The 17669-nt window shown below is 48.1% G+C and overlaps 1 protein-coding gene and 2 long non-coding RNA genes across 3 annotated transcripts; 1 reads left to right on the top strand and 2 right to left on the bottom strand.

Moving 5' to 3' along the window:
- Window positions 1-1439: 1439 nt before the first annotated feature.
- On the bottom strand, window positions 1440-3804 carry HOXD1 (homeobox D1). Its single transcript, XM_004032839.5, has 2 exons — window positions 2889-3804; window positions 1440-2535 (listed from the first exon to the last, which is right to left on the bottom strand). The coding sequence occupies exons 1-2, from the start codon at window positions 3538-3540 to the stop codon at window positions 2201-2203; spliced, it is 987 nt and encodes a 328-aa protein (XP_004032887.4). The 5' UTR covers window positions 3541-3804; the 3' UTR covers window positions 1440-2200.
- A 9528-nt stretch (window positions 3805-13332) lies between these two features.
- LOC109025984 (uncharacterized) lies at window positions 13333-14228 on the bottom strand. Its single transcript, XR_002004953.2, has 2 exons — window positions 14089-14228; window positions 13333-13917 (listed from the first exon to the last, which is right to left on the bottom strand). It is a non-coding gene; the product is annotated as an uncharacterized lncRNA (long non-coding RNA).
- On the top strand, window positions 14191-17299 carry LOC101139876 (uncharacterized). The gene is made up of 3 exons (XR_002004952.4): window positions 14191-14327; window positions 14848-15010; window positions 15652-17299. It is a non-coding gene; the product is annotated as an uncharacterized lncRNA (long non-coding RNA).
- The last annotated feature ends 370 nt before the right edge of the window (window positions 17300-17669 follow it).

Genomic DNA, 17669 nt, shown 5'->3' with positions numbered 1-17669 from the left:
AGCTGAGTTTGTTAGAGCTAATCATTTTATTTCTTCAACTCCATTCAACTATAGGTGCAAAGAATGAGAACTTCAGTGTAACTCCAATTTTCTAAGAGAACTAATCACATTGCTGTTTTATAAAAAAAGGTAATCTTTCACAGTTGCTTAGATTTATGAATACTTAGATTTAAAGCATTATACTGGAATCTACAAATCTAGCTAAAAGAGCTGAGGTTCTTATCTGAATTATTTGGGCCGTTAGCCCTTCTGTTGAACTATAGAAAGAACTTAAAGATATGGTTGTAAAATAAGGACGTACTCCCCAAAACTGTCCCAAGTATCCACTTGATTCTGTATCTTTATATTGCATCTTTTTCTCATATTTCTGCAAGGTTACATAAACTCTGGTCAACTATGAATGCCTCCAGGGATGAGAAATGGGAGTTTGGGTGAAATAGATTAGAGAATAGGTTTTGGGGTTTTTTTAAACCACATACTCTCTTGTCAACTTTCAAGTTTTGTGCTTGTACCTCTTCCAAAGTATTCATTTGAAAATATTTCATTTTTGAAATCAGAAAGGCACTGTCTGTGCTCTCTCTCCGCCAGATACTCAGTCTAGGTTACAGGAAGTAGAAATTTGTGACTACTAGCCTTTCCCAGCCTCCTTTGTAACTCTTGACTTTGGAAATGGGAATTCAGCCACTGAGAACTTTTTGATGTGCAGCTGCCTTTCTCAGGGAACACTAACCAAGAAACAAAGTCTTCAGGTCACCTTTCCTCTTCCTTTTGTGAGGACAGGAGACAAAAGAACAAGATCTCCCTGAAGTGTCTCCTTGGCTTTACAACATTCCACAGTAGGCACCTAACACTTGAGTTAATGTGCAGACTACACACCTACCATAAAATTAGGGCACTCAAGGTAAGGAAAGTATTTCCATAGTTACTTGGACATTTGGCAGAGTAGTTTTCTCTCTTAAACTACTAATTGTCCATAACTTGCTGGGTGTGTACACAACCTGTAGGAAGTATTATTTTTAAAAGTTATCGGCTGGGCGTGGTGGCTCACGTTTGTAATTCTAGCACTTTGTGAGGCCGAGGTGGGCGGATCACCTGAGGTCAGGAGTTCGAGTCCAGCCTGGCCAACATGGTGAAACGCCGTCTCTACTAAAAAAAATACAAAAAATTAGCTGGGCATGGTGGCTTATGCCTGTAATCCCAGCTACTGGGGATGCTGAGGCAGGAGAATCACTTGAACCTGGGAGGCAGAGGTTGTGGTGAGCCAGAATTGTGCCATGCACTCCAGCCTGGGCGACAGAGCAAGACTCCGTGTCAAAAAAAAAAAAAAAAAGTTATCAACATAAACAAATTCTCATAGCAGAATCAAGAAAATTCAAATACAGGAAACTGAATCAACTTTAAAGAAAGAGAATCATTATTAAAGAGTGTAAGAAAAGCATAGAGCAGCAGATTCTATAATTTTTATTACAAAAAAAAACCCTTTACATGCTATGACATTAAATGTCACTTATAAGGTCATTGCAAGCAAATCTTTTTTAAAAATATACATACTGTATATATTTACATTCAAGTTTGAATAATATTTGTCAAGATATAGTTCAGATTCTATTCTTACCCATTCTGTGGATTTGTTCATCTAGTAACTAAACAGCGATTGTATCATCACTCAGGCACATAGAGAGGTAGAAACCGCTTTTTTAAAGAAAAAAAAAACTGGAGTGCAAATGTGAAGATCACTGAAGCAGCTTAGCTATATCAGGGAGACCCTAACTAGCTTTGGTCATCTCAAAAAGCTGAATATATGTAGCCTTGTCCTTCAAATTAAAACCAGAAAAACTTTGGGCAGGTGCTCTTCTGAGCACATCAGAGTGCTGACAGAACTCAGCAACTAATGGTCTGCCACTCTGCAACGCCAATTGCACATGACTAAGTGAGGCAAAGATAGCAGCGGAGCTGGGCTGGCAGCTGGGCACCTTTTCCCTGATAAGACACAAATCATAACCAAACAAGTGGCTTACAAGACAGTCAATTAATATCTGGACATATAGTCTGGAACTCGGAAGCCAACTAAAGTACTTCATTTCCCAAGTGAAATCCCTATTCATTTTTGTTCTCCCAAACTGAGCTCCTAAGTCTAGATAGGGGTGGGGGTCGCCTGGGACTTCTGCAGGCCACAGTTTTTCGGCCCCAAGTCCCGGCCTCACGAAGGCTCTTGGGACTGAGAAGGGCTGCCGGGGTTCTTGATAAACTTAGTGGGGGTTGCTCCAGAGAGGGGAAGTTGGAGGGGAGCCACAGGAATGGCCGTGGCCAGAAGCCCTTCTCGTTCCCTTTTCTTCTGTTTCATCCTGCGGTTCTGGAACCAGATTTTGACTTGCGTGTCATTCAGGTGCAAGCAGTTGGCTATCTCGATGCGCCGGGCTCGAGTTAAGTACTTATTGAAATGAAACTCTTTTTCCAGTTCTGTCAGTTGCTTGGTGCTGAAATTCGTGCGGATCGCGCTGGAGGGGCTAGCGGCCCCATACTCGGCGAGTTTGCCTGCAACGTAAAGACAGGGCGTCAGCCAGGCCAGAGGCCGGGGACAGAACGTGGGTGAGCAGTGGAGCTAGTTAGAATCAAAGTCCCAGCGCAGCCCTCCTGGGTCCCTAGGAACAGAATTTGTGCCAGGAGAAGTTCCACGGAGAGCTCCTTCCTGAAATTTTCTCAATGCCTGGCACATTTTCCGAATCTGTACTCGAGGCAGACTCCGTGGAATTCGCCCGGGAACGCGTCTCCTCCACAAACCCAAACCGCTGTCTGGAGAGGCAGCGGCACCACGCTCCCAGCGCATTTCCGCGGGGGAGGCTCCGTCCCCAACCCCAGGTGGCCCCATCCAAGGCCCGCGGACTTACCTTTCTTAGAGGCATTCCTCTTCACTTTCATCCACTCGAACGTGCTGAAGGCGGCAGGGAGGCCGGAGGCGGGAGAGACGGACTTGGGGTAGGTGCCTGGGGCCGGGGATGCGGTCTGTAAAGCACCAGGGTGGCCGTCGGCTGACGCTTTGAGACAAGCCGGAAAGGGGCCGGGCTCGCCGAAGGCCGCGTAATCCACCTGGCCGCTGAGGAGGAAAGAGCCGCCGCCCGAGAAGACCGCCGAGGTGGCGTAGTGGACGTGAGACCCGCCGTCGTCGGCCGCACGCCCCAGCACGCCCGGGAAGTCGTACGCCGGCCCGGACCCCAGGAAGCCGCAGTCCGCGCCCCCAGCTGCCGCGGCAGGTGCGGTACCAGGTTCGTAGGCCCCCTCCAGGGTGCACTGCGCGTACTGGGGCGCGGCCGGAGGCGGTACGGGCGGCCGCGCGGGGGCGGCCGGGGGCGAAGGCGAGGGTCGGGCGGCGGCCAGGGGCAGACAGCTGACGAAGGCGCCGTCGCCGTTGCCCAGAGGGAAGGCGGGCTGCAGAGCCACGGGCCGGGCGTCGGAGCGGCAGAACTTGGGTGCCAAGCTGAGCACGTCGCCGCCGACCCCGCCGCTGCTACTGCACGACACGTACTCCAGGTAGGAGCTCATGGTTCCGGCCCCACCTTTCTGAGGGCGCAGACCGGGGCCGGAGTACGGAGCCGGGCAGAGGCTGAGCAGGACTGCCGCCGTCTGCGCCGCTCCGCCAGCCGTCTCTACCCGACCTGCCCTCTCCAACCCATGGCGAGTGAGCCGGAGGTAAATAGTGGCCTAATATACCGGCGGGGGCGGCCACGTGGCGCTGGCCGGCCAATGGGCGGCCTCTCCGCACGGCCCGGGTCGCGACTGGCGCGCCGCTCCTCGCGCCTGCCCGGCAGCCAAGTTAGCCAAAGCAGCCCAGGGCCGCCGCCCAGCTCCCCTGAGCCCCAAGGAGAGCCGTCGCGACCGGGGGCTGCCTGGGCAAGGGCAGGGCGAGAGGGCAGAACGCCTGCTCTCGGACAGGTATTGGGCGAGGTGGGGGGAGAAAGGCAGGAGAAAGGCTTGGGTGAGGGCCAGTGGATGCAGGGGGGCGAGCCGCTTCTGCTCTGGATCGTGGAGGGGCTAGTCCCTCGAGGGCGGAGTGTGGGCGTCGCGGCATGGAAAAGGTTAAATGGGAGCGTGACGCGCGGCCGGTGGAGACTGCTCTTCGCCCACCTCCAGGATAGATAAAGTTATTCCTCTTCCCCTCTTCTGAGTCCTCTGCGCTTTCGGTTTGCTTGGCGCTGATGTTATCCCTCTTCTAAACCTAGAGCAGATGTTTGGTTTTTTCTTTTCTTCCCCCTTTCCTAAGACTCATGGAACTACGTTTTATGCTGTGAGTGCTGTGTGCCTAGGGCGGGACAAAATTTTCACTTTTTGACTAGGCTTCCTTTTAACGTGACTTTGCAGCTTTCTTCTATCCCTCGCAATTTGTGGCGGCGTGATGAGGGCCAGTGTTGTAGTGCCAGATTTTGATAAAGTTTCTGCCTTGTGGGGTGGTTTAGCAGATTTTCCCCTCCGGCTGGGTTGTTGGAATAAAGAATCCAGAGTGGTGGTGGAACACTCTTTATGCTCCTTTCTGGGAGACTGGCACAGGCACCGGTGCGGCGCTTGCTTTCACTGAGGAGCTTGTCTGGAGGGCGCAAGGGCTTACCGGGGACGGGTGAGATCTCAGAGGTTTGGATGGACTTGTACCTCGAAGCAATTAGAGCTTCTGCTCCATCAGATAAGTGCTGCACCGTCTCTTGTGAGTGAAATCTGAGGGCTCACAATGTTAATGGGCTCACGTCTTTCCCTTGATAATATGGTTTTGTTTACTGAGTGTAGAGAGACGGGAAATAAAAGTGCAATTGGCACAGGAAATGAAGAGTAGAAAGGTTACAAAGACCAGCTTTACATTGACAAACTTTCCAACTTCCTTTAGTATTTCTTTTAATGTTCCCTTTTGGGGGGACTGTAGGAAAATTACAAATTAGATAAATAGAGGTTATTTACACACAGTAGTTATGAAAGAGGGTGGTTTCCTAAAACCCTGTGTGAATAAAGACTCTAAAGAGTCTACTCAGAGCTTATATCAAGTGCCCTTGAAAAGTTAATCTATTACAGCCTCTAAGTTATGGTAACCGAGGTTTTATCATTGTTTTACTGATTGACTTGTCATAAAAGAGCGATTGAGCTGTTGTTGCCTAAAATTCCACTCTGAGGAAGTCTTTAGAATAGGCGCCATCACAGCCCAGGGAGCCAGTTCCTTCCAGGGATGTGGACTTGTGAATAAACAAAGCCCTACCAAAATGTGGACTACTGATGGACCTGAAGTTGCTGCAGCATGGGGGAGGGGTGTCCCCAGGTTGAGGGGAGCCAGTAGAGGGTGGATGCCTAGGAATCAGCACAAAGTTAAAGAGGTCTGTGGTTCCTGCACTGCTGGAGTTCTTGAGTTTGATTGGAAATGGAATACCTGTGCTGAAAAGAGCCCTTCAATCTTGATTTTGCTATTTCAGTTTTGTGCTATAGCCAGTCAGATGACAAAGGTCCTAAATAATTTTTATTTATTTATTTATTTAATTTTTTTTTTTTTTAAGTGCAGTGGCGCGATCTCGGCTCACTGCAAGCTCAGCCTCCCCGATTCACGCCATTCTTCTGCCTCGGCCTCCCGAGTAGCTGAGACTACAGGCACCCACCACTATGACCGGCTAATTTTTTGTATTTTTAGTAGAGATGGGGTTTCACCGTGTTAGCCAGGATGGTTTCGATCTCCTGACCTCGTGATCCGCCCACCTCGGCCTCCCAAAGTGCTGGGATTACAGGCGTGAGCCACCGCGCCCGGCCCTAAATAATTTTTAAGAAGAGAAAAATAAAAGTTCTTCCCTAGCACCCCAGTTAGGAAATGATAGAGCTCTTCAGAGCTAGCTCAGCCTTAAAATGTAGACACGTTTCTTCACTGCTCTCCTGTGCCATTTATGCAAAAGTAACAGCAAATAAGATGCTACTGAGTTCACAATGCCCCCTCCTCCACCTCTGGCTAGATTTTAATAGCCAGTTTTTATCTGCAAGATGTCCCAGCTCTCACAGTGTTCCCTCAAATGATACTTATCCTATCACAACTCCAAAGCCTAGAGGCCCCATGGGTCAAGAAGGAAGGATGGCTTTGTAAACCTCTTTGGGGAAGACATCCAGCTGGCTGCAACCCAGGGTTTAGGGCAGAAGAGTCAGCCTTACTGTCCGGCAAGTCTGACCAAAACCCCTCAAATTAAGGGCCTTTTCTCTAAGGTTTCAGAAAAAATCAGGCTGCCTAGGTGTCCTGGCAGCTTTCATGGCAACAAAGACTAAGTTTTTCCTCCTGGGCATTTGGGGCAAAGGCTAGGTCCTTCATGATATAATTAGGCCTTGACTTTAATGCACCCATGAGCTATCCACACTAGCTCCATCAAGTAAAATTTTGGAGATTTAGCCTTTCTGAGGGAAGAAAGTGTCCTAAAAAAGAATGAAGTTTTTAAAAATCCTGTTTTGTTTTCACAACTGTGGGTGAGAGCGAGGGAGAGGTGTTCAATATTTGTTCAGACCCAATAGCATTTCTTTGATAATCGCATACAGAAAACTACATTCTGGCTGGGCACGGTTGCTCACACCTGTAATCCCAGCACATTGGGAGGCTGAGGTGGGTGGATCACGAGGTCAGGAGATCAAGACCAGCCCGGCTAACACGGTGAAACCCCATCTCTACTAAAAAAAATAAAAATAAAAAAGAAATTAGTGGCACATGCCTGTAGTCCCAGCTACTTGGGAGGCTGAAGCAGGAGAATCGCTTGAACCCAGGAGGTGGAGGTTGCAGTGAGCCGAGATCATGCCACTGCACTCCAGCCTGGGTGACAGAGCGAGACTCTATCTCAAAGAAAAAGAAAGCTACATTCTGTTCACCCTTCTCTCCACTCCCTTAATCCCCAAATCCTTGGCATATCCCACACCTTGGGGCTCAGAGTTAGCATCTCCATTCTTGGACTGGTTCTTGACTTGCTCAGGTTGGAAGTCACGACTCTGGTCATCTCATACTCAAATTCAACAGATGTTTGCCAAGGATTTACTATGTAATGACATTTTGTTAGGAGAAAGTTGGGCTAGGGAAAAGACAGTCTTAAACCAAAGGAGCTAGAGATTTATTTCTGACACAGGTTTTAGCTATACTATAAATCTACTCTAGAGGAATCTTAATGTATAATTATCTAAGGAGAAATTGGAAGATATTATTGGGGAAATATAGAAAGATGTGAATATAGCATATTTTGAGTAACATTAAAGTTTGTCTCTTAGATGTTCACAAAGTATGAGAGAAATGTCTTACTAATTTTATTACTTGTCAAGCCATGAATTCCCCAGGGTCACTTGCTCTGCTGGGTCCTGGTGCTGAGTTCTCCACGGGAGGTGACAGCAGAGGGGCCCAATTGCCAGCTTGTGTTTGATGTAGGAATGCTTTGAAATCTCTCCCATCCTGCTCACCACAGCAGCCACCCCCTACCCACTCCCTATCCCTTTCATGACTACCTTTCTCTCCCTTTCTAATAACTAGCCTCTTTTCTGCAGACAGAAGTGATAAAGGGTGGCAGTCTGGTTTTCTGTGTGTTTATTTTATTTTATTTTATTTTTGAGATGGAGTCTTGGTTTGTCACCCAGGCTGGAATGCAGTGGCACGATATTGGCTCACTGCAACCTCCACTTCCCGGGTTCAAGCGATTCTCATGCCTCGGCCTCCCAAGTAGCTGGGACTACAGGCACATGCCACCACACCCAGCTAATTTTTATATTCTTAGTAGAGACAGGGTTTTGCCATGTTGGCCAGGCTGGTCTCAAACTCCTGACCTCAAGTGATCCACCTACCTCACCCTCCCAAAGTGCAGGGATTGCTTCTGTGTGTTTTAAGTTGTTTTCAAGAAGCTCCGGGTAAGCCCTCTAGACAAGTCCCACTGTGTTACCGTTTGGAGGCACTTGAGCACATTGAAACGCTTGGCTTCCTAACCCCAAGTCACAGAAAATCTTGTTTGTTGGGGTAAAAAAGGGTGGGTGTCTTTTTTTTCTTAATCCACATTAAGAGAAAGTGCAGATTAAGATGCAGTTCTCTGTAGCATCCCTCAGTCATCCTAGGATGGAGGTAGGGATGCAAAGGAGTCCTAAGGACAAGAATTCTAAACCTGTTGGAAATCTGACAATATGACATTCCCTGAGGAAAACCATTTAAAGTGCTGTGCCTTTCCCTGAGAATTTTGTGAATGAAAGGCTCACTGGTCAAGCCAGTGATTGACACATGGAGGCATTCAAAAGTGTTTGTTGGACGTAAGCAGAGTGGACAGAATGGTGTGTCTTTACCGTGACTAATATTGGCTGAAGGATATCTTTAGATTGTTGCCTCCCAAAACCACATCAGGTGGGTAGAAATCACCATAGAATCTTGTTTAAAAGTTCAGGTTTCTTGAGTCACCCCCAGAGATTTTTACTTAATAGTCTGACTCAGGAATTTTTTTTTAATTTTTGATTTTTTCATAGACACGAGGTCTTGCCATGTTGGCCAGGCTGGTCTTGAACTCTTGGGCTCAAGTGATTCACCCACCTCAGCCTCCCAAAGTGATAGGATTGCAGGTATGAGCCACTGTGCCTGGCCTAGGAATCCTTTTTCTTTTTTTAACAAGACTTTTGGGTGATCCTAAAGCAAGATTGTTTGGGACCACACTTTGAAAAATTCTGCTGTAGGAGTTGGGGTGGGAGGGGGCAGTGTGGGAAGAAAGGAGATGTTCCTATGGGAGGGACCATGAATGATGAGAGGTCATGGCTAGCTGGCACATGAGTATACCTAAAAAGTGTCCAGAGGTTTGTTGGGTTGCAGAGAGGTCAGTGTCAAGGTAAAACTTAAGTCTACTTCGGCTGAAGTTCTAGAGCATATCCTTAAGAAGTGGTCAGTTGGAAGTTTCCCAAGTTTTGCTGACCAATTGGTGCTTTGCAGAGACTGGGCTCACTTCTGCTTCTTGCCACTTCCCTACCTTGGCTTTGATGATGCCAGTGGGGTGGGAAGAGAAAGAGATTTGTCTCTCCCAGTCTCTTCAGAGAAAATTTAGAGTGGTTCTGAGGCAATGGGAAGAAGGAAGGAGTGAGAATGGGCATCTGAAGAGAGAGGACTCAGCCTTTTTTTTCTTCCATCTCTCAAATTGGAATATGCCTTTGAGCCCCAGAGATCCAGAGGGGGCCAAATGTCCCTTAGCCTAAGCAGTAACTCTTTCTCTGGCTAAAGGCTGACCTTTCACAGCCTAAGATGTCAAAGCTAGAAAACACCTTCCAGATAAGCTACATCAAACCCCTAATTTTAGAGAGGAAGTCACTTTACTCAGAGGTTAAAAGGCAAAGCCATCCTGCAAAAAATGGAACCACCTTGGGTCTCGTGACTTTCCACAGTCCATTGCCTTTTCACAGTCTGCAAAGAGGAAGAAATATAGTAGCTACTCCTTGGCATTGTCGCAGGCCTCGATCCCAAGCAAGCACAGCAGTGTTCAAGAAGGCACACTCATTTCCGGGAGGCCACACAGTCAGTGGTTCTGACTGAGAGGCCTGCTGCTCTGCCAGACTTCTGTAGCCTCATCTTGAGTCCTCCTAGAAGAGAGGGTAGAGACAGACCTGTGACCCCAGCACCAAGCAACAGTGAAGAATCCCCTCATTATCGTTGAGGTTGATCAGCATCAGGGCCCTGGGGGAACAAAACAAGAGGTATCCCAAGATTAATTTTGCTGGATAGAGCAAGTACAAATAAGGACACATATGAACACACACAAGCACACCCAGGTCACTTGTACTAAACAATTTTTTGTTGTTGTTCCTTTATCATTTTACTCAGGGTGAGTAATGGCATTGTTTTGTTTTGTAACTTTTAAGTTCAGGGATACATGTGCAGGTTTGTTAAATAGATAAACGTGTATCATGAGAGTTTGTTGTACAGATTATTTCATCACCCAGGTATTAAGCCTAGTACCCATTAGTTATTTTTCCTGATCTTCTCCCTCCCCGCACCCTCTGCTCTGTTCCTTTTTTTTTTTTTTTTAATTTTTTTATGAGACAGAATCTTGCTCTGTTGCCCAGGCTGGAGGGCAGTGGTGTGATCTTGGCTCACTGCAACCCCCACCCCCTTGGTTCAAGTGATTCTCCTGCCTCAGCTTCTGTGTAGCTGGGACTACAGACTTGTGCCACCATGCCCAGCTGATTTTTGTATTTTTAGTAGAGATGGGGTTTTACCATGTTGGCCAGGCTGGTCTCGAACTCCTGACCTCAGGGGACCCACCTGCCTCAGCCTCCCAAAGTGCTGAGGTTATAGGTGAGAGCCACTGTGCCCGACTTCTTTTATTTTTTCAAAAGAGTAATAAATTTAAATGTGCCTGCTTCAAGATTCAAAGGGTACAAAGGGGTATACAGTGAAAAGTCTTCCTCCCACTCTTGTTCCCAGCTACCTAGTTCCCCTTCACATAAGCAACCAACTTGTATATCTTTACAGAGACACTTTTTACTAGCATAATTTATATATATGTGTGTGTGTGTGTACTCCACAGGTTTTTACACAAATGGTAGCATGCTAGGCAGACTTTTTCACACCATGCTTTTCCCCCTATTGTATCTTTCAGACCGTTCCATATATATCCACACATAACTTCCTGGATTTGTTGTTGTTTGAGACAGGGTCTGACTGTGTCGCTGAGGCTGGAGTGCAGTGGTGCAATCATGGCTCCCTGCAGCCTCAACCTTCTCCGGGTTCAGGTGATCCTCCCACCTCACCCTTCTGAGTAGCTGAGATTACAGGCATGCACAAGCACATCCAGCTAATTTTTGTATTTTTTATAGAGATAAGGTTTCATCTCTACAAAACCAGGCTGGTCTTGAACACCTGGGCTTGAGTGATCTGCCAGCCTTGGCTTCCCGAAGTGCTGGGATTACAGATGTGAGCCACGGCGTCTGGCCCTGGTTTACTTTTATAACTTCATACTGTTCTACTGTATACACCTGCCACAATTCATTTAGCCATTCCCTATTGGTGGGCATATAGCTTGTTTTCAACCTTTTGCTATTACAAACACATGGTCAAGCTTTTACCTATTAGAAAAATTTGTAGAAGTGAAGTGATTTAGTCAAAAGGTATGTGCACTGTCAGTTTTAATACATTTCACCACAGAAATAAATTAATTTATACCTCTATCAGCAATATATGAGAGTTCCTGTCTCCTCACACCTTTGCCAAGTCAATGGGATGTTGAAGTTTTTATGTTTGCCAATCTGATGAGTGAAAAATAATACCTTTTATTTACTCTTATAACATCTCCCAAAATCTCTCTCTTCCTTATCTTGAGCCTTTCATAATTCTGTATTACAAATGATAATACTAACACAGAAAAGATAACCAACTTGCTGTAATCACACCCGGTGTAAATGGCCAAAGTCAGATGTTCAGCACTCTTCTCTATACTACACCATTCCACACAGGGCTCAAGGAGGTTCAAAAGAGTAGGTGGCTTCAAGCATTCCCTGAAAGACACATGATATTTAAAAACAAAACAAAAAAAAGCATTGAAGCTTTCTGACATCTGCTAAAAGACCTCTTTAGTGGTTTGATACCAAGAACACATTTCTGCATGAATCCTCCAGCAAGTACCGCTCTTGAAGGAGAGGGCTCTGAATAGCAATTTGATCTGACCTAGTCCTAAACATTAGCTTGGATTCCATATCTAGGAAGCAGTAGGATGTTGTTGTTTTTAATTTCTCTAAGACATTTCTCACTGGACACCCAGGATCTAAGTATTCATCAGCATGGTGTGAGTGCGGGTGTGTTTTTCCTAGGTTTTAGCTTTATATAGAACACTCACTTGGACCTGGTGAAGATACCAATACCTAACACACATTCCCATACAACTCTAATGATAAGCCTATGAGGTAGATATCTTTATTGACTCTTTCACTGATGAAACTGAAGTCCAGAAAGATTAAGTGGGTTGCTTAGGGCCACACAGTGTATCAGTAGCAATGCAGAAAATACAATGTAGACTGCCACCGAACTCATTAGATTCCTTGCAAAGCCTTCTCTTCTCCCTCCTCTATTCATTTTAGTGAATGACGTGACTCAGTCCCTCAAATCTAGAGATTAACATCCACAACTCCTCTTTTACTCATCCAATTGATCACTAAGTCCTGTGAATTCTACCTCTAAATGTCTTTTCTGTTCACTCTTGTTACATTAGTTCCTCTCTCTGCTGTGTTGTTGCGGTCGCCTCCTATTTTGTTCTTCTTGCCTCCTGTCTCTCCTTTCTCTAATCAGACACAGCATCCCTGAGTTAGCTTCAAAATACATAACTTCACATCCCAGCTTAAAACCTGCAGTGGCTCCCCAGTCTCTAGAGAGTAGGTCCAGACTCCTTCACGTGAACCCTGTGCAACCTCTCTTTTCAGCCAGGATAACCACACTCCAAAGTACTCTCCTTGTTTCAAGCCCAGACTTTGCTTTTTCCTCCCTCTTTGCTTTTGCATGAGTTGTCCTCTCTACCTGGTATGGCCTTCCCTTCTTGGCCTGAAAAACGCTTATGTTTCAGGAACCCGAATTCACCTCCTCTGAAACTATTTTTTTGACATTATAGTACTACTAGTGGCTCCTTTTTTATTAGAGGAACATTTTGACCACACCTGTTATAGCACCTGTCATATTGTTTTAAGATTATTTCTCTTCCCCACTAGATTGAAGAGCATACACCATCAGTGACTTGTCTTTGTATCCCAGAGCCCAGCACAGTGTGTATAGGAGCTGTTCACTAGAAACTGGTGAAAGGCAAGGAGGAGGAACAGACTGAACCAAGGACAGCAGGACCAGTAGTTTCATTGCTCAGTGAGTTCAGGACACTGTGTGAGGCTTAATGCTTCAGCTTATATCTATCTGAAGCAAGATGGTAGAACATTTTTCCAAAGCAAGTTAATTTTCCACCCAAGAGGATGAAGGGAGAGAAGGCTGAAGGAAGAGGGGGCAAAGCTGAGGCTTTCTTTCCTTCAGGGACTATTTTCTGTGGCCTGAGGCAACACATTTACTAACTTCAGAAACATCTCAGCTGAAGTCCCGCAGCAAAAAAGGGTAAAAGGGGAACTAGGCTGGAACTTTGTTAGGATTTACAAAGAGAACAGCATGACCACTCCAGAAGGGTTATAAAAATGCTTCACCACTAACTCCACCAAACCCTCCTGCTGTAAACAGCTCTAATGCTAGTGACTACCCTCAGACACTTACTGTCTATCCCTTTAGGGTGTTCTTAAAATACACCGGAAAGAACGGAGGTAAAAATACTGGAGTGTTTCCTCCACACTGGAAAGAGGTGAGTCATATCATTGTGATTGGTGTTTTAAGTATATTTTTATTGTTATTTTAAATGGCATTCAAGTTTAGCTTCAAGTTCAACAGCAGTCTTAGCCTACTTCCTCCCACACAAATACTCCTGCCAGTAAATAGGCACTCTTAAATAAAACAGTGCCTGCAAGAACCTTCTGACCCATTGAAATTAGTCTTGCCCTGTCTTCAGAGGTGTATTCGTCCCTCTCTGGGTGTAGAGCGGTATTTAAGGGTGACACTCGGGCACGCAGGAGGTGTGGCAGGGGGCGGGGAATGCAAGGTCACTGTGGCTCAGGGGCGGGTGTGGGTGCAGGCGCGTTGGGAGGACCCTGGGCGCCCTGGGAAGTCCGAGGGCAGGCGGCAGGGCTGGCGGGCAGCAGTGCTGGCTCCCGACGTGAGGTGGTGACGGCGGGCCCTGCGCCCAGGCCCTGTGCTGCCGACCGCTGTCCTGGCTGCGCAGCTCCCCAGCAGGCGCCAGGCTCAGGTCGCGCCTTCAGTTAGCGCTCAGCCTGCGCTCCTGCGTCTCCTCCGCTTGCGGTTTCTGGTCGGATCCCAGCTGGCCCAGACTTGCTCTGAAGTAGGAGGAACCGCTGTCGAGCGAAAAGTGCACACCGGGTGATTGATGAACTCTTAATAGAACTAACCTCTCCCGGCCCCAACCCTAGACACACACAGAGAAATCCTCCACCCCAGCCCCTTCTCCAGTCCTCCTCGCGGGCGAGAGGGGACGCGGCCGCCAGCCGGTAGGGTGATTAACTCACCGTCTGTCTTTGCAAAAGTGTTCCAGGTGGATCAGGAGCACCCGCCCACCCCGCCCGCAGCCTGGCCGCTCGCTGAGGCGCGGAGAGCGCGGAACGAGCGCGCGCATCACGTGGCGGCGCGGACGTTTGTGCCGCGCGCCCGCCAGACCGCCCAGGAGGCGGTGGCTATTGTTCCCCGCAGGGGCCCGGGGCGCCCTGAAACGGGGTCCACGTCAGCCCGCTCCCGAGCGTGTCCTCAGGTCTAAGGACGGGGGGGGCTTCCTTTGTGTGTTCTCTGGAAGGGGCTGGGATGGCGTCGTTGCTGCCCCAAGGGGTAACCGAGGGGGATTGAGGGAAGATGGTACCAGCTCCCTAGAGCTCAGCTCACCTGACCTACTCTTCCGCTCGACCCTTGCAGAGGAGGTGGGGAGGGATATGGTATTTGTAGGGCAGCGCTGTGAACAATGGAGCCATCAAAAAGGCCTTCTCCCAGCCTCCTCATCAACCACGGACATTCCTGGCCCAACAAGCCCTCCTGGCCAGATTTTGAGCCCTGCTTCCCGGGTAAAAACACTCCCTGTACCACAGCTCTCCATGAATTTTGGTTTAAATTAGGATTTAAATTCTTCTGGCCCTTACTAATGTTAAAACCCAGCTTTTATGATTTCTCCAGGCAGTATTCTTTCCTTAAAATAATCCAGACTAGCTATAGGAACCAATCAGGACATTTTGCCCAAGATCTAGGACAGAAAGACTCATGCAGTAACTCCTGCCTTACAGATCTGGGGACCCTTCACCTGCCTCTACTACTGCAAATGATTGGATATTCGTCTGCCTTGGCTCTTCCCTAATGTGTGGAACTAATTTTGTTCACTCTGTTTCATGCTGGACCTGGCCTGAAAATGGGCCCTTATATTGTCTTTGCACTTTCCAACTTGCCAAGGTAGGTGTGAAACCTGAGGGAAGTTTTTAGGAATAGGCTTTAGGCCAGGTACTTAAATCCATTTGTTCCCAACCTTGGACACCAAAGATAAGGGCATTTGTAGCTGGAGTAGAAAACAAGGGAACAATGAGAACTAAGATTTCATCCTCTGTGATGATCCTTATCATTCACCATCCTTCCTCTCCAGCATCACCAGTGCAGAAAGTGCAGAGGACTTATGTACCCAATCTTTTTTTTTTTTTTTTTTTTTTTGAGATAGAGTTTCACTCTTGTTGCCCAGGCTGGAGTGCAATGGTGTGATCTCAGCTCACTGCAACCTCGCCTCCCAGGTACAAACGATTCTCCTGTCTCAGCCTCCCAATATACCCAATCTTTCTCCTTTCTATCCAGGCCTTCTGCAAGAGAGACCTAAGAACCAGCTCTCAAAGATGGTAAGGGCTTGGCTAGTGACAGCCCAGTCTCAGCTCCCTGTGCCCAAAGTGTCAGAACAGGGCCACTCAACCCAAGCCCTACATATATACTCTGTCTGGGAAGTTGCAGTGCCTCGAAGTGATCAGGCCATAGTCCTGTGAAGACTGGGGTCATCCATGTCCCTTCCTGCCTACTCACAAACTTCTGTTCTTCCTATTCTTTTCTTTCAGTTTCTGAAAGAAGGACCAAAGTAATGCCAAGAACTCCCAGATGAAGAGGACCTTCCTTAGACCTATAACAGACTCACTACTTGACTTCAGAGGGAAGTTTCAGCTAATTCTCAGGAAAAGGTCAAAACAGGCCTGTGACTGCCCCTTGAATACTGAAGGTATAAACAAGCTTCTGGCTCCTCCAGGTCAAGCAGAGGAACACTTTTATTAGAATGAAGGGTTACTTCTTTGTTATTCAAACACACACCCACACACATCCTCTGTAGTCTCCCTAATGAAAAACCTCAACAGATGGAGAGCCTGAGCTCCCAAGTCTGCAGGCTGAGAAGATGCACTTCACTCAAGGGCCAGTGGGCTGGTACAGACTAGGGAAGAGAAAAGGGACAAAGGCTGCTAATATAGGTAATCACTATCTTTTAATACTCCTAACACATAGAAATTCGAAAAATCTTGTTCAGCAATGTTAGCAGCCTCTGAGCCTCAGAAACTAATTTGGCTGATGTGTCTCTGATAGGGAGCTTGGGGCTGCACCAAGGGGAAACATTCTCCTCCTGTATTCTCTCCTCTCTCTCGTTTGAAAGCCTGTACAAAGAAATGGTACAAATGGATGGTTAACTTAATGATTCCATCAGAGGCAGATTTTTCTCTGTCAGGTCCCTGGATAAGGTGGAGGTCTGAAAGCCAGGAGATAGAATATGTACTTAATCGCCCTTTCTGACCTGCTTACCAGTGACCAGGACTACTCTCCAGGCCTTTCTTCTGCCACTTCCCCATTCTTCCTGGCTAGTTCAGTTGGGTCTCAGCACTTCAACTCCTGGCTGGATCCTGAGTTTTTCTTGGTTGCAGGGAAAGCTCTCACTGTCTGCATCTCCTTCCCAACCCCCACCTCCTGTTTTGCAGCTGGCCATTCTGGCTGCCTCACAGCTATCCTGCCTTAATTCATATTTGATTGCCTGGACAGAACCACCAAGAATGTCCAGACGACTGCCACCCCTCAGCCATGGGCCTGAGATCCTGCCTTGACCCCTTTCTTCAGACCCCAGGAGGACCCACAATCTCCCTGATCCCCACCTTCCCCAAAGTGGTCTCTATAGGAAAAAAGCAGAGCTGGCTAAGGCCTGAGACAGAGCCATTTCTTCCCCTTGGGCAAACGAGGTAGACCCTCCCAGAGACCAATGCCGGAGAGGCCCGGATCCGAGCTCCCTTTATATGGCCTCCCCCATCACGGATCCCGTGGGAAAACCTGACACACAATGGCGCGGCTGCTCCGGGCACCCTCAACCCAGCGCCCTGCGGCAAGGCCTGGAGCAGCCTCGTGGTCTTGGTGCGCTCCCTTTGCCCTCCCCGCAACCCTCTGCGAGCACTCGTCCCGGGAGAGAGACCCTGGCTAGGGTGGAGGTTGCCTCCCGCAAAGGGCGCTGTTGCTGGGGCCTCCCCTCCCCCATTCTCTTGTTTTTCTGCTTCTGAGACTCGGGAGGGAGGCGGCAGGCGCCTCCGCAGCCGATAGAGCAGCTATTGTGACCTTCCCTTGCAGAGCGGGAACCCAGCCGAGTGTGTACCGCCGGCGGTGGCGGGGGAGGAGGCGACTGTGTGTGCAAACCTCAGTCGGAGAGGGGGTGGCGCTGGGAAATAAAGGTTTGCAACCTCAGGCAGTTGGGCCCTTCAGAGGGCGTTTGGTTGTGTTTAGACTCGGGTGCTTTCTAACACTAATTGCAGGCTCAAAAGGAGCGGAATTTATTGCGAAGGCCAAGGCGGCTTGTTTATAATTTATGAAGTTTTAAATGGCTGTGCCGCGGGCCCCAACTTTCTCCTGGGCTGGCAGCCGCGCGGAAACGCGCCCTCCCACGGCTCGCTGCCCACCCCCACCCACGCCCCTCAGATGAGTCTCACGCCAATGGCAGGAACAGATCCGAACTATTAGAAGTCTCGGGAACCTCCAGAGATGACAGAAGGTGGAAGATTTGGTCCAAGCCCTCACCCCACTCGAGAGGAGGGCGTCGGGGAAAGCTGCGGCTGCC

Source organism: Gorilla gorilla, chromosome 11, assembly GCF_029281585.2.
Source record: "Gorilla gorilla gorilla isolate KB3781 chromosome 11, NHGRI_mGorGor1-v2.1_pri, whole genome shotgun sequence".
NCBI classification, from domain to species: Eukaryota; Metazoa; Chordata; class Mammalia; order Primates; family Hominidae; genus Gorilla; species Gorilla gorilla.
Note: the sequence above shows the minus strand (reverse complement) of the source record. Positions and strands in the feature narration are given on the sequence as shown.